The sequence below is a fragment of the Nicotiana tabacum genome, chromosome 2, assembly GCF_000715075.1.
Source record: "Nicotiana tabacum cultivar K326 chromosome 2, ASM71507v2, whole genome shotgun sequence".
NCBI lineage: Eukaryota > Viridiplantae > Streptophyta > Magnoliopsida > Solanales > Solanaceae > Nicotiana > Nicotiana tabacum.
In genome coordinates this window covers 27,784,139-27,799,709 of record NC_134081.1, presented here as the reverse complement: position 1 = coordinate 27,799,709, position 15,571 = coordinate 27,784,139, and the positions used below count along the sequence as shown (strand labels likewise).

Genomic DNA, 15,571 nt, shown 5'->3' with positions numbered 1-15,571 from the left:
TTTGTTATTGAAATTTTCATTGTTCTCTTTTAAGTTACGATATTTTTTATATGGAAGATACCAATTATTTTTATGATGTTATGTATTACTTTATAATTATTTAATATATTTTCTTATAAAAGAATATGCATTTTTTATATATGATAATATATAATATTTAATATCTATTATACATATAAATATTTGTCATACAGTAACAATTATTTACACGTTAATTTGAAAAATATTTATTTACCTATGTAATTACACTTGTACGACCAAACATGACACATGTAATTATACTGTAATTAACAAATAATTATCGGGTTGTGTAATTACTAGGGTAGTAAATAGTAATTACACAACCAAGTAACCCTTAGAGAAAGGAAAATGAAAGAATGAGAATCGTAGATGCACAAACCAAAAGAACACGAGGAGATGCAAGTATCATAATTCATCATTAAATTGGTAAGAGTTACAAAGCATATATACTCCACCTTGAATTCTTGATGAGTAAGAACAACCCCAGATGTAGATTGCGTTTAATTATTAAGGTTATATAACGTATCACACAATAGGTGGTTTTATTTGAATACAATATTTGGCCAAACGCACGTTTTTTTTTCCACTCAAATATATTAAGCCATGCCCAATACTCTTTAATTCAAGAACATAGTTGATTAAATAAGAGAATTAATCATATGAAGCAGGCAAATGGGGTGACTGGTAAGTTGCAAGAGTACTCATCCATGGTAATTCATGTGGTGAATTATATATAAGGATGATTTTGAGTGAGTGATGGATATGCAACATTACTATTAATGTATCGATGAGACAATATTACATCTTCATCAATTCGAGTCCTTTTCCGTGCTTGAGCTTGACATCCAGGATCGAAAGACTTTATCTCGTTTCTATCAACCTCGAAATCAGATTCGAGTTCTTTAACGTTTGATTCAGATAATTCGTCACATAGAGATGGTAATGACAAGGGTGAATATGTGTAGGACTTGCAGCTTAGCCTTGAACCTGAAGCACGAGCTTTATGTTCCTCCATTATTCCGTCTAGAAATCTTTCTTGTGCTTCAAGTTTCATCTTCAAGTTTCTTTGAACCTTTAACAGGAAATTTGATCTTAAAATCTTTCTAAATATGGATGAAAACCACTAACTTAAAACTTACTATAATTTACCTCAAGATGATCGCTTAATCGCCTTCGTGCATCCATATGCATTTGTAGTGCTTCATTAAGCTGAGCGCCCCTATACATGTTAACATTGAATTTTACTTGACATCAGATAAATGAGATTAGTAACCTGAAAAATAAGACATATTACCTGCTACAACATTTTAAAATACACTGACAGTGTAGATATTATTTACAATATTTGTTTATATAAGTAAAATCCATTAACATGCATGTCATACCAGATTTTGTGCAATTTTAAGAGTGAAATAATGATTGGAGCCTGGAGGAAGAACTTTATATAATTAAGGTTTAAGGAAGCAAGAAGTAACTCACGCTGTGGCACTGAAATTTGGCAAAATTTCTGATATGCTTTTCCTTTCAAACTTGCCAACTATATGTTAGAAAATGAAAAGCCAGAAAACTAGACAAAGTTAGTATATTACATAAGTTGCATGTAGGAAATGGAAATTCCATAACTGTAAAAGGGAGGAGACTTACGAACGGGATCTTCATCTTCACGTACAAATTTTGACATCCGGTACTTCTGTTATGATTGAAAGAGAAAGTAAGAAAAGAACAAAATAATAAAGCAAAGATTTAAGCTTTTGCATGCATACATGATCAGTTGAGTCTTTTGTAGAAACAGAAATATCCTTTGTAGAGATTAGAGTACTAAGTTAGCAAAACAGAGAAAAAGACCCAAAACATAGGCGGACCTAGCGTGTTGGGAGTGAGTTCAACTAAATTCATCTTTTTAAGCATAAAACATATATATACGTGTGTGCATGAAAAACTCTAAAAAGTAGTACTGATCCTATAAATATTAAGTTTTGAAAGCATTTTTTTCAAGAAATCAGAATCTTGAACGCAAAAAGCTTAAATCTTGAATTTGCCTCTGTATGCTTGAATGGTGTAACCATCTAAAAAATTTACCCCTAGGAATTGAAGTAGCATTATGACATCAGAAACTATAAATAATCAGAAAGAGGTGGAAAGATGTTTGGCACAAAAGATAGAAATGATATGCAATTAGGAAAGAGATCATCACAAGGGATATAAGTAAAACCTGTAGGTGGCTTTTAACATGGAAGATAGTCAGTCCTTCAATTCCCATAACCTTCAAAATTCCTTTTGGTGTTGCTCCTGCAAAGCCAATTTAGTTTTTTAAAAATGAAAAATGGGTAAAAGCAATGTGTTAAAAGTGTGTTGAGATATAATTTAAGTAAATAAAAGTGTGCTCTTACAAACAGTTTAAACTTTCATATGAGATGGTCACATCGTTAATAAAAGATATCGAGCAGGCAAGAGGTTCTCGGTTCAAGTCTCACCGCCACACATTATGAAAAAAGGCATGCACGTGAGAGAGCGTGGCGAACACATAATTAAGTAAATAAAAATATGCTTACTTTCTGGGCCTCCAAGCTGAGTAACTGCCTTCTCGAACAGATCATGAAGTTGTTGAGTCCATTTCAGTCTCTCCTTTGACGAACAATCGGAACGATTCGAACCCATATTGGAACTCAGCAGCTGTTTGAACTTCCCAGGCATTGCAGAGGAACTATGCTAAAGCTTATAGACAAAGAAAGAAGAATTTAAGTAAAGCTGTTGTCAAGATAATGTTAACAAGTTGATGGATTCTATGTAAAAGGGTAGGTAGAATGCTGCTAATTTTCGGAATAAACCAAGCTAAGTTAAAAAGTTCCCAACTTCTTATACACAAAATCTTGGTTTTTATATCATTTGGTGAAGAGAACTAAACTCATAAGCAATAACGAGCTAACAAGAGTAGTAAAAATTGTCACTTCTCTATTGTAAGTATCTGAAACCTGCCTAAAGAATTGAGTTATAAGACAAAATAAGGCATACAACAGGCTAACTACAAGCCAGTTTTCTTTCTCAATTTTTCAGACAGCATTTTACCACTCTGAATCTTGATATGTTCCATCTATTTTCATCTTTTGGTTGATATTGTTAACTAAATCCAAATAGCACACCATTAATAAAAAATTAACAGACCACTTATCGACGTAATCAGGTCCTTCTCTGGAAATTATACCTGGTAAAAAGGCATGTAGTCAAACATAATCCAACAGCATTCATTAGTTCATTTCCCCAAGCCCACGTGTGAGATTATACTGGATTGTTTTTCCGACCCCACATGTGTAATTATACTGGGTTGTTGTTGTTTATTCATTAGTTTATTTAACAAACTATGACACCATCAAAATAACAAAGCACTATGTAACAACAAACACTTTTTTTCACAAATAACTAGGAAACATTTAACGTTGATAGAGCATGTAAAGTAAATTAACAAACTTTCTATATATTGGGATTTGGTCAACGTCCGAACATGGATCAAGGATAGAAGAGAAACTTCTTCATCCCCTTTCTGAGCATATATAAGAAAAGAAAAATTACAATAGCATATCCATTACAAATGTAATATTGCTGTACTATTCTGTTAAACAATAGGATTGATGCCCCCCGGCGTCCTCTGATTCATGAGATGACTACTGTCTTGCCCGCTTCATACAAGACGGGCATTTGTATTGCTTTATACTCTCAGCTTTAGCAGGTGTTATCTTCACACACTTTCCATGGTACCACTTCTCACAGATGTCACAGCCAATCCAAAATTCATCAGCGCTGTAGTTCCCACCACAGCTTCCACAGAGTGTTTCCCCATGTTCTTCTTCATCCTCCTCGTAACTTTCATCTGCCAGCTTTTCATCTGCCAGCTTTAGGGTGCTTTTAGCCTGACCATCATTAGATCTCTGCACAAAACAGGGGGAAATGGCATTTAGCAACGAGGGAGAGGGCGAGCAGCGCATACATAGTAGATCATTAAACTCTGAGAGAGAAACTAAAGGAACTCAATATAAGAGTACCATGGTGTTACCGATATTTTGCATTAGTAGTCCTAATACTAAGGGGACCTAAAAACAAATTAAGGGAAGACTTGGATGTTTTCCCTACCTTTATGCTACCACGTGATCTGCTCCCACTATCTGCACTGGGCTTATCTTTTAGAGGCTTTCTTTCTGCCACAACTTCAAAGACGGTGGGCAGATCATTCATCATGCTGAATAGACGCTTCCTGTCCAACAAGTATCGAAATAGTGTTATCAAAGGCGAAGAGCGCAAAAAAAGCTCTAAGCTCCGTTGGGGATGGCGCAAAAGGAGAAAAAAATAAATTTTTATGTGTAGTCCAACACTAATAATCATAAACATGAATAACAATATATGGACAAAAAAATTGAAAAAAAATTATGAATTGTTAAGTGTCGCCTCTTCGGCGTTACGCTCATTGGCAAGAAAAAGTATGCCTTAGAGCCTTGATGATGACATTGAAGCGCCTGCTAAGTGAGGAGGCGCTCAACATGTTTTGAGCCTCGCTTCAGGGCTTAAGGGCGCTTAAAGCGCGCCTTTGGCAACACTATATTGAAAATCAGGATAACAAAAGACTTTCCAGCAGAAAAGTTACACATAAAGTATAGTTTAACCAGGCACAAGTTAAAAAGGACCAAATCAGAAGGTTGTCCACAAATGGTCGGTAACTATGTCGTAATTCTTTTAACCTCTTCCAAACCTCCACACATCCACCAGAAAAGAAGATAATTGGGTGATGAAAGTGGTGAATAGGACTATAAATAAGGAAATTCAACAACTTTATCTAAAGCAATGCCCGAGAAAAAAGGATTAGATGCAATGCAAAGCAAGGGATGGAGCAATGTGCAACTTTTCCCCTCCAAGAAGAGTAAACTATGAGATTTCTAGGAAAGAGAGCGCCTTGGCAAACAGGTGATAATATCCTTAACAATTTTTTCTCTTTATACACAAATGCATGTTTATTATTACTAGAAATGCAATCAATTAGATAGAGCAAAGTGTCTAAGACTTGTTATTAGCGCCAAGAGGTTGTCCCCTAAAGAAAGTGCAACCAGAAGGAAATATCAACTCAGAAAACATAATGTACTTTCTACATCTAAATCAAGGTAATCTAGTGGCAAGATAAGTCTAGACACCCTTGAACAATGGAGTGTAAGTAGATAGCCCCAAAGGGGAGATTCTGAAGCTTTTGCATATTTAAGTTGCATAACTATAGATGTTCCTCCACTTCAGATGTCTAACATCCAAAGAAACAATTTCCAACATTAAATAAAATGGTCAGCCTTTCAGAAATCATGGGGTAAAACCATTAAAGAGTAGATTGACATCTGAGCAAACAAAATTAAGAACTGGCAATACACCACATCAAACGTTTACAACAGAATATAGTTTCTCAATTATGCCCAGTACGTGAAAAGACTCCAGAAAAGCTTCAATGATCTAAATCACTTCAGACCACAGCTTAAGTCGGTGAACAATCTGACGGTACTCACAGAAGATAAAAGCATATAGAGAAGTGTTATGCAGTAAATTGATAAGTCTATGAATGCTGGTCTCTTTGGAAAGTTGATAGGTCCATTAGGAAAATCTGGCAGATGGTTCCTGCCTGCATCTTTTGGTGTGTCTGGTCAGAAAGGAATTCCAGGTGCTTTGATGGGATATCAACTCCTTCTATGGTCTTAAGGCTAGATGTCTTCTATGGTTGTATAGTTAGCACAATTTAGCTCCTAATGATTGTCATATTAACTTTTTTGATTTTGTCAGCTCTTTAGCTCTTGCTTAGCTCTTTTTGTTCATAGCTAACTGTCTTTTATGTACTCTCTTTTGTACTTCTTGCATCTTCTGGATGCCATCTATAAAATTCCCCTTCATAAAAAAAGTGTTATGCAGTAATTTGTGTACTTAATATAGAAAGTTAAGGATAGACGTCAGAACTCGTAGAACTAACTTTTAAAGGGCGGTACATGCACATGGAAGATACATGTAATCAATCCTAACTACCAAAAGGCTGTTTTGGTGAACGCTAAAATCTTCAAGAAAAAAGTTACAATCTCAATACACGACAAGCATGACAAAGATATACAACCAACAGAATGCATCCCCTCTGCCCCATCAGGAAAATATACAACCATATATACTCAAGAAGAATTCATCTTTTGGACAAACAGAACTTGTCTCACTTCAAGATTGAATGAAGTGGAAGGTGCAGAATAGAGACCTGATAGCACAGAGCAGCTATTTATTTGCTTAAACCGAGCACTATCCATTGAATGACAGTCTTAACAATGTACCATATCCAACATTTCAATGTATCTGAGAATAACCGTGCTTCTCCAGTACAGAGATTCCTCATAGCAAATGCACAATAAATGCCAAGAAATAGTATGATCAAGCCTTTCTGACACATAGCATAACATAGGCAGAATTAGACGGTACTCCAGTTTATAGGATTCACTGAAAGGTCAAAACAGCATTAGCATCGTTTCTTGATTAAATATGGTTCAGATAACTCGTCTTCAGTGTGTTGCTAAAGGCAGATGTATTAATTATATCAGCTACAAGCATTAAAGATCCATCTTGCAAATTCACTTTCCCTATTAAGTGCCCATATCAAATACTATAGACTCCTCGGACCAAGTTCTGTTTTTTATTTTTCTGTCAGAAATCTAGACCAATTATAAGATGGATCACCATTTGAACATCGGTAGACCTTGGTTTAGTATGCTGGCTGCTTCATTAATAGTGATAACACGTTCTCTTTCTTAAAGTTCACCTCCATTACATAATTAAGACACTTTGGCTGCAGAAACTCTCACGAGATTTCTCTATGAAGTCATAACAAAAATAAAGTCATCTTCGTTCTAATATTTTCCTTAAATGTATAAAATCCAAAAAGAGAAAATGCTCCATGATATGTACAAGGAGTTTTTTGCCAATTTCTATCAACAAAGCCAGAGAAGTGAAAAGAATTCAAGATAATTAGATTATTCCAATGCTTACAATGTCTTATTGGGACGTTCCCCCTCGAAAATTGCCTCACTCAACCACTAAAACATTCAATTATAGCCAATTAGCAACTTTACATACAAAGAGAAAATTATCCCTCTTCTTCCATGAACTTCTACATGATAGCAGGAACCACGTAAGGGAAGGGAGAGGAAGGTGACCGTTAGTGATAAAGAACTCAGCATAGACTATATTAAGAGTTCCAAAAGTACCCCTACGCTTCACAAGTGGAACAGCAGAGGGATCCCGCATTTTCATAAAGTGTTCTCAAAATCTGTAAATGCCGATTTATCTCAATTATAATATAATAACCACCAAAAGAGTACCTTTCATTTCGGTTAAGGCGAGCTCCAAAATAGAAAGACACGGAAAGCAACCAACAATCACTGTGAACAGCAACGAGGGAAAGCCAATCTCTACGATTCATTCCATCCCTAGCAAAATTTATCCCAAGTGCTGGCTCTGGGAGTTCAGGTGGTACTTCCTCGGCAGGAAGGTTGACTTCCCAAGTTTCATTTGGATGTCCATACAGACACAAATTTTCCTTCTCTACACCCAAGCAACAGACACATTTTAAAAACACACAAAAAGAAAAAATGTCAAACAAGATAAAGTTACCTTTTAAGAAAAAGGAAAAAACTAAAACAAGTCGCAACAGGTCCAGTTAAAACTCTTCTTTAACAAAGTCACTGTTCATTTCATTTTGTTCAAAATTCTCCTTGTTAACAGTGTTCCAAAAAATATAATTTCTCCAAGCAAAAACATATCTAAACTATTTAAATCAACAAAAAATCTCAGAAATAAACACGTTCGTAGACTAACAGAAAACTCATTGATTAGAACTAAATATTCAAACTAAGATTATCAGTTTTCTTTTTCACATCCAATTCTCAAAAAAATTAAATTGACAACATGTATTACTACAATCAAAAGCCATAAAATCCACGATCTACAAGAAACCCACAAAGTAAATTCAACTAAAATTACCTGGATCACACAGATTGTAAAATTCATCCACATCTGGAAAACAAAACCAAAAAGATTCACACTCAATTATTCAAGAAAATACCAAATTACAAACCCAATGGGAAAAAAGATCGAAACTTTATTAAAAAAAGAACATGGGTATCTATATTTATGCATGAAGTACCATAAGTTAAAGCACGAACTATGCCAGTTCTACGAGCGTTGTAATCTTTGAAGATCTCTTCTACAGTACGAGGACTTGAAGAAATTGAGGCCATTTATTAACCTCAGAAGAAAAAGAAAAAACGAAGAGAATTTTTAAGAATTAATATCTGAGATCTACGAAAAGAAGAAGGAAAAAACTAATGGGAATTGTTTAAAGAAAAAAAACAAATTGAATTGAGAAAGAGAGGTGACGGTTGGGAGCTTATGCTACGTGATGAGAATTAATTAATTAATAAACATAATAAATAATAAATAAAGGGAAAAAATTAGAAATTGGAGCCACATTTAGGGCTATTGTTTAAAATATAGCCAGCTGAAGTACACAAATAGCTCTTAAAGTAGATGATTTTGAATTTTTGTTCTCGCCGAAGTTTCAAGTTTAACAAGTATTGTCCCTCGCGTGTCTCACGAGCAACACTTTTAACTTTTAGCACTACAGTTCTTCCCATGAACAATTGAGGATCAAAAATTTAAGACCACCCCAAAACATATCATATTCCTATAATTGTTTTGCATTTGCAAAGTAGTTAAAAATTATCACAATTTAAAAATACGACAAATCCCGCTTTTTCTTCGTGACTTTATGAAAATTGTTTGTACATTTACTGCTTTGTGTATGTGTTGGGTCCTCTTTTTATCTCGCAAATTTGTGAACACATATCTTACACTTTTGGGTCCACAAAAATCTGGGTCCACAAAAATCTGGGTCCACAAAATTGTGAGACAATAAAGAAGACTCACTCAACTAGTGTCAGTTATGTGAGGCACAAAATAAAATTTTACTAGAACTAGTATAGAACAAGCAGAGAAGCGGGTTTTTGTTATTCTTTTTTATTATTTTTTAAAGTTGTGGTTACTTTTTAAATACTTCGCAAATATTGGTTATATTTCAAACAACCGTCCTAAAATGGTTATATATGAAAATTATCCCGATGAAATGATCAAGTACTGAATTGCCTATTAACAACAACATACCCAGTATCATCCCACGCCGTGGGGTCTGGAAATTGCCTATTATTTTGGAAAAGGTTTAATTTTCCATATACTATTTAAAATTATTCAATATTATGGGTGTGTTTGGTACGAAGAAAAATATTTTCCTGAAAATGTTTCTCAATTTTCTCATATTTGGTTGGCTTAAATGTTTTGAAAAATATTTTCCTCATGAACTCATTTTTCTCCAATCGGAGGAAAATATTTTCCCTATCAAGAGAATGAAAAATATTTTCCAAAACTCTTTCTCCACCTTCCCCACCCTATTCCTCATCCCAACCACCCCTTACCAACCCACCCCCATACCCCCACATGCCCACCCCGCCCTACCCCTGCCTACCCACCCTCACCCCCACCCTTCAACCTAAATAAAAATATTATTAATAGTACTTTCTTTTCATGTTATAGATAGATATTTTTTGCATTTCACCAAATGAGTATTTTTTTACATGATATAAAAAAGTATTTTTTTTTATTTCAACAAAAAAAATACTTTCTTTTCATAAAAAAAGTATTTTCTTTCATTTCAACAAAATGAGTATTTTCTTTTATTTTAATAAAATAAATACTTTATTTTCATGTTGTAGAAATAGTACTTTCTTTTTCAACCAAAAAAGAGTATTTTCTTTTTAGTTATGGAGCATAAATTTTAACGTTGTTTTTGCGTAAAAAAGTAAGCAGCACATTAGTTCCTTTGGGTTTGTGTTAATTTTTAGAAGAATAATTAAATTCCTTGAAGAAAATAGAGTCCTGAAAGCGTTGGGTATTTGTGGAGGGGGAGGTGGGGATTTTGGGGAAGGGAGGGGAGGAGAGTAGCATAAAAATTATCTTTCTAACAAAAATTTTATACTCTCTAACCAAACACTAGAAAATATTTTCCGAAAAAGTTTTTCACTCACCAACCAAACAAGGAAAAATAAGTGATAAAACTACTCATTTTCCCGGAAAACATTTTTTAGGAAAACATTTTTCATGAAAAATATTTTCTTTCGTACCAAACACACCTTGTATTTTGTTACACTTTGGTCCATCCTACTCTTGTTATTAACAATTCATCTCATATTAGTCCTTATCATTAATGAAGATCCTGCATGAAATTGGTGGAATTGACAAGTCCAAATTTTTTGGAACAGAGGTTTAAATTTACACTCAACTTTAAACTATAGTTTAAAATTACTCTCAAGTTGACAAAACTTAATTTTTTCTAAAAATTAGTGCAATATTAGATGAAAAACTTTAACAAATTGTGTAGTTCAATTTCGAATCATATAGCGGCAAATAGGGTTTTGCATAATTTGGTAAATACCGAACTATTGTATCAAAATAAAAATAATTGTACTTAGTATCCAGTATTTTGAAATTTGGTATGATATTTGGTTTAAGTACTAATAAAGTTAGGTATTAGCTATAGTATTTTGTATTTTAAAAAATAATATTAATGTACCAATACCGTATCAAAATATATACTAAGTTACACAATACGCATAATATTGATTATAATATACTAAGTTACATAATAATCTTTTGATATTCATGTTAAGGTTGAGTAAAGCTCATGTACTTCTTTAGAAAATAGAGAAACAAGGTAGGTTGTAGATTCTGACTCTGATCCTCAAGGTTGTCACGATTTTAGAGTATTTCTTACTTGTGCGTTGTTGTTGCATCCGTTGGATTAGTTCTTATTGTACTTCTAAGTTCAGCAATTAATCCTAAATACGTAACAAAATATTTTTAATGATTAAATTTATTCTTTTAGTACTTTTTTCTCTCTATGTGATGATACTTGCTGATTTTGAACAAAATTTTTATCAACAGTCAGGTGATATTAGAACGTTTTTTATCTTTGTATTAGTGAATACTTTAATTAAGAACATTACAGTCTATGGTTTTATGCACTAGGTAATATTCAAGCCGAACAAATTGAAACTATCGATTCAAATAAACCAAAATCAAAAGGAGAAAAATCGAACCATACTGACTTTACTTAGGTATGATGTTGGGATAACATTTTAATAAATCAAATACCGAAAATACCGAATAAAATATTTAATACCGCAGCATACCGACTGTCGAACACCCCTAGCAGCAAATCTATTTTCTCTTTTATAGATATATTCTTATGACTTGTAAAAAAAATATATGAAATCTTACTCATATTTTGATATATATTTTTCATAGTGCTTATTAGAGAGTATTAATCCATCAATCGAGTGGATGACGATGCTACGAATTTAAGGGTCATTTGGTTAACACATAAGTTATGCAGAGATTCTAATGTGGCAATTGTAATCACAAAAATAATTAATGAATTTGTGATGTAAAGATAATTTCTTTATGTCGTTTAGTTCATTATAATAAGAACGAAAAAGGGTCAAATATACCTCTTTATTTTGGTAAATTATTTATATTTGTCCTCCGTTATACTATTAGACCATATCTACCCTTACCGTTAGCTAAACTTTTTTAAAATACCCTCCACCTAACGGAAAGCCACCAAATTAAAAAAAAAAATATTTTCAAAAAAAATACATTAACCCACAACCCATTAAATTCATCATATAAAAATACGAAACCTAGATTTCTGAGACGTCTTAACACATTTTATTTATTTAGAGAAAGAATGTGAGAATGATGGTGGCAGTAGGATTAGTAAAAACTTATATTTTGGTTCTTAGTTGTTCAAGGTGGCATTAGGATATCATGTTATCACTTCCGGTTGTATTTTTATGTGGGAATAATATGACATCCCTTTGTCTAATGTAATACACACTTGATATTTGGTTTGTATATTGGTAACAACTTATATATACTTTAACAATAATTGTATTTGGTTAATACATGAAGTTAGTGTACTTGTGTTATTAAGTTACTTTCCAACTTGTTGGTCTACTTTCTTTTATTCTTGATGAATTCCTTAGACTGTAGCTTGATATTAAATTGAATCTCCTATAATTATTTTATAATTTTTGTTCATTATAAGTTCAGTTGTTACTAAGAATTATGAGTATCACATAGCTTGGAATCTAACTTTGGTTCTTAAGGCGTAATTTGGCGATAATTACTCGTAGCCCAAATGCTTAAAGTAGAATAAGAAAATCATGGTGCGTAAAAATTCATCAACAAAGGCTCACTATTAGAGGAATAAATACCTTTGTAGTTGCCTTAAGATTTCAGAACTGTCAACCTAATAAGATACTATAAACATTCAAGTCATGGTGGAAAGAAAATCATAGTGGATACTCGGTACATTTCGACATGGCGGAAAAAAACAAAGAGAAAAGCTAGAAGAAGAAAAGAGAAATTGGAAAAGGTAGAATATAATAAACATACAATAAGGATATTAAAAGAATTGTGACTAAATATATAAATAAATATATGATTGTTGGTATTTTTATGTCTTTCACTTCTTGAGTTCAATAAGTAACTACGGAAGAGATGACTAATCTGTGAGGAAAAAGTACAGTAGATAAAAGGGGTTTGACGGGTTATAATGGATTTTAAAAAAAATAAGTCTTTCTTAAATTTAGTGGCTTTCCGTTAGGTGGAGGGTATTTTTAAAATGTTTGGCTAACGGTAAGGGAGATATGACCTAATAGTATAACGGTGGGTAGATGTGAACAATATACCAAAGTAGAGGGATATATTTGATCATTTTCCCTAATAAGAATTAGATATAATATATATAATTTAACCATGTGTTCTAAAAGTAGGAGGGTGTTTTAGTCTTTTTATTTGTTAAGTCATATTTTCTTAATACATGTATAAACTACTATGTATAACTTGTGCAAGAAGAATAACAACCAAAAAATTGAACTTTAAAATTATAATACCCTATACATCAAATCGGCCTTAGGATTTCAGTAGAACTTTTAATTAAATATGTTTTTGCTTTTTTGTTTTTAGAAGAAAAAAATAATTTACTTTCTAAACTACGTATGTTAGGTGTTATTTTCTTATTCTTTCCACCAAGATATAAACATATTTTAAAAAAATACCTAATGGTCCCCCCTCTTGATATTTGAATGATATTGTCACGGTCCAAATCCCATAGGTCGTGATGGCGTCCAACGTTAACGTTAGGCAAGCCAACAACTTAACAATACGCCGATCGATAGTCCATAACATATTTTATAACAAGTGATGAAATAAATAAGTGAAATTCTTTCTGTTTTTGTAAAAAAGTACTGATATAATATTAAATGTTCAAATGTTGTCGAAATATAAATTTAAATATCATTATAAAACTACAATCAAGAACGAGAATTTAAATCCCCAAAATTCAGTGTCACAAGTGTATGAGCATCTACTAAGAAGTAAAATACTACTACAATATTTGTCTGGAACATAAAATAGACAGGATATAGTAAATGAATAAGACACGGACTCCATGTATTGCGGATCGTAACGTGGAGTGCGGATCACCACAAAGTCTCCTTAGCAGTTGCGCCTATGCGCCAAGATGACCACCAAATGTACATGTCTCGTACCTGTGTAATTAGTGCAGAAGTGTAGTATGAGTACGTAAATCAATGCGTACCCAATAAGTATCTAGCCTAACCTCAAAAAAGTAGTAACGAGGGGTTGACATCGACACTTACTAGTATTTTGAAAAGAAAAGGCTACAGATTGAATATACACACACACACACACACACACACACACACACAGATATATATATATATATATATATATAGAGAGAGAGAGAGAGAGACACGCACGATTCGTAGTACTACACACACACACACACACACACACACACACACATCCTCAACAGAAAAGTAAACATGAAATCCTCGAATACCGAATACTACCGCAAATGGAGTGTATGTCAGATCAATAACCATTAAAATGTCATGTCTCAAGTCAGATAAATTTATAGATACGCTAACTCCTTATCGAATATTACGCACGATTCAGTCAAGGCGAATGGCCCGATTCTATAAGAGTAATGGCACAATATCTTATCGTGGCGTGCGGTCCGATCCCATAATAATAATATACACTGCCGAGGTCGTACGGCTCGATCCAAGGATGCATCTCATAATACTGTCGAGGAGAACGGCCCGACCCTATAATGGTACTACTGAGGCGTTCATCCCGATCCTATAGGAATAGTGGAAATTTGATGGATCACTGGCCTCACTCACGAATATATGTATGAGTTATGAAATTCAAGAAAACTTTCGGACAAATACGCACAATATGGGAGAAATCTGTAATAAAGTATAATTTCTGTAACTAATCAAGTAGCACCTGGAATAGCAAAGTTCAATACCTTACTCAAGTTTAGTCTCAGGCTAAAGTATAAATTAAAGTATTTAATCAGGCAAGAATAACTCAAGTAATACAATTAAAATATGGTGTGAGTCTACATTTTTTCGGACATAATTCAGAAATTCTAGCATACGCACGGACACTCGTCACCTCATACGTGTGTAGCTCCCATAACACGTAGTAGATAACATATATAGCACATACATGGTAAATTCTCTCTTACAAGGTTAGTGAAGAGACTTACCTCGCTCCAAAATCAGATAATCGGCTCTAACGCCTCTCTAACACCTCAAACCAATGCAAACGATCTGAAACTAGTCAAAGAACGTGTAAACCAATCAAAATATATCCAAAGACTCATAATTTAACAATTAGAAATAATTTTCAACTCCACCCGAGAAGTCAATAAAGTCAACTCTCCGGCCCACGTTCTCGGATTTCGAAAACTATCGAAGATAAATATTACTCATAGAGCCACAAACTCAAATAAATAATTTATTCTCAATTTCATGTCCAATTTCATGGTCAAAACTCAAAAATATCATTGTTAGGTTTTCTTCAAAAACCCACAATTTTCTTGTTAAAATCCATACATGTTCATGAAATGTAATCTAAGGTGGGTTATAAATACTTACCCTCAATAGGTGGATGAAATAGCTCTCCAAAATCTCCCCGAAATCGGCTCCAAAAGTGAAAAGGAGATGAAAATGAGCAAATTTCTGATTTGCTAACATATATTCTGCCCAGGTCCTTCCTCTTCGCGATCGCGAAGGCCAACCAACCTCACCCAGAAATCCCTCTTCGCAAATGCGAGGTCCCTCCCGCGATTGTGAAACTCAGTCTGCCAAGCCTACACGAATGGGAGCCTCGCTCCGCGAACGCGAAGGCCAAAACCTTCAGCGTTAGAAATCCATCATTTGCGATCGCGAACTCTCCCAAAGCGATCGCGATGAACAGCCCTCCAAGCCAGGCCATCCCCACAACACATTGTTTTCGCATTCCTCGCCAACCGAACGCGAAGCACACCTGGATCAAGCACCGCGATTGC

At 33.8% G+C, this 15,571-nt stretch overlaps 2 protein-coding genes across 2 annotated transcripts; both read right to left on the bottom strand.

Annotated features, from left to right (window-relative positions):
• Window positions 1-427: 427 nt before the first annotated feature.
• Window positions 428-2,752, bottom strand: LOC107790152 (protein PHOSPHATE STARVATION RESPONSE 3). Its single transcript, XM_016612056.2, has 6 exons — window positions 2,574-2,752; window positions 2,234-2,310; window positions 1,666-1,711; window positions 1,501-1,558; window positions 1,171-1,240; window positions 428-1,093 (listed from the first exon to the last, which is right to left on the bottom strand). Exons 1-6 carry the CDS (start codon window positions 2,713-2,715, stop codon window positions 749-751), a joined length of 738 nt encoding a protein of 245 aa, XP_016467542.1. The 5' UTR covers window positions 2,716-2,752; the 3' UTR covers window positions 428-748.
• A 718-nt stretch (window positions 2,753-3,470) lies between these two features.
• On the bottom strand, window positions 3,471-8,460 carry LOC107790155 (PHD finger protein ALFIN-LIKE 1-like). The gene is made up of 5 exons (XM_016612059.2): window positions 8,216-8,460; window positions 8,053-8,085; window positions 7,392-7,614; window positions 4,147-4,267; window positions 3,471-3,944 (listed from the first exon to the last, which is right to left on the bottom strand). The coding sequence occupies exons 1-5, from the start codon at window positions 8,307-8,309 to the stop codon at window positions 3,681-3,683; spliced, it is 735 nt and encodes a 244-aa protein (XP_016467545.1). The 5' UTR covers window positions 8,310-8,460; the 3' UTR covers window positions 3,471-3,680.
• Between the last annotated feature and the right edge of the window lie 7,111 nt (window positions 8,461-15,571).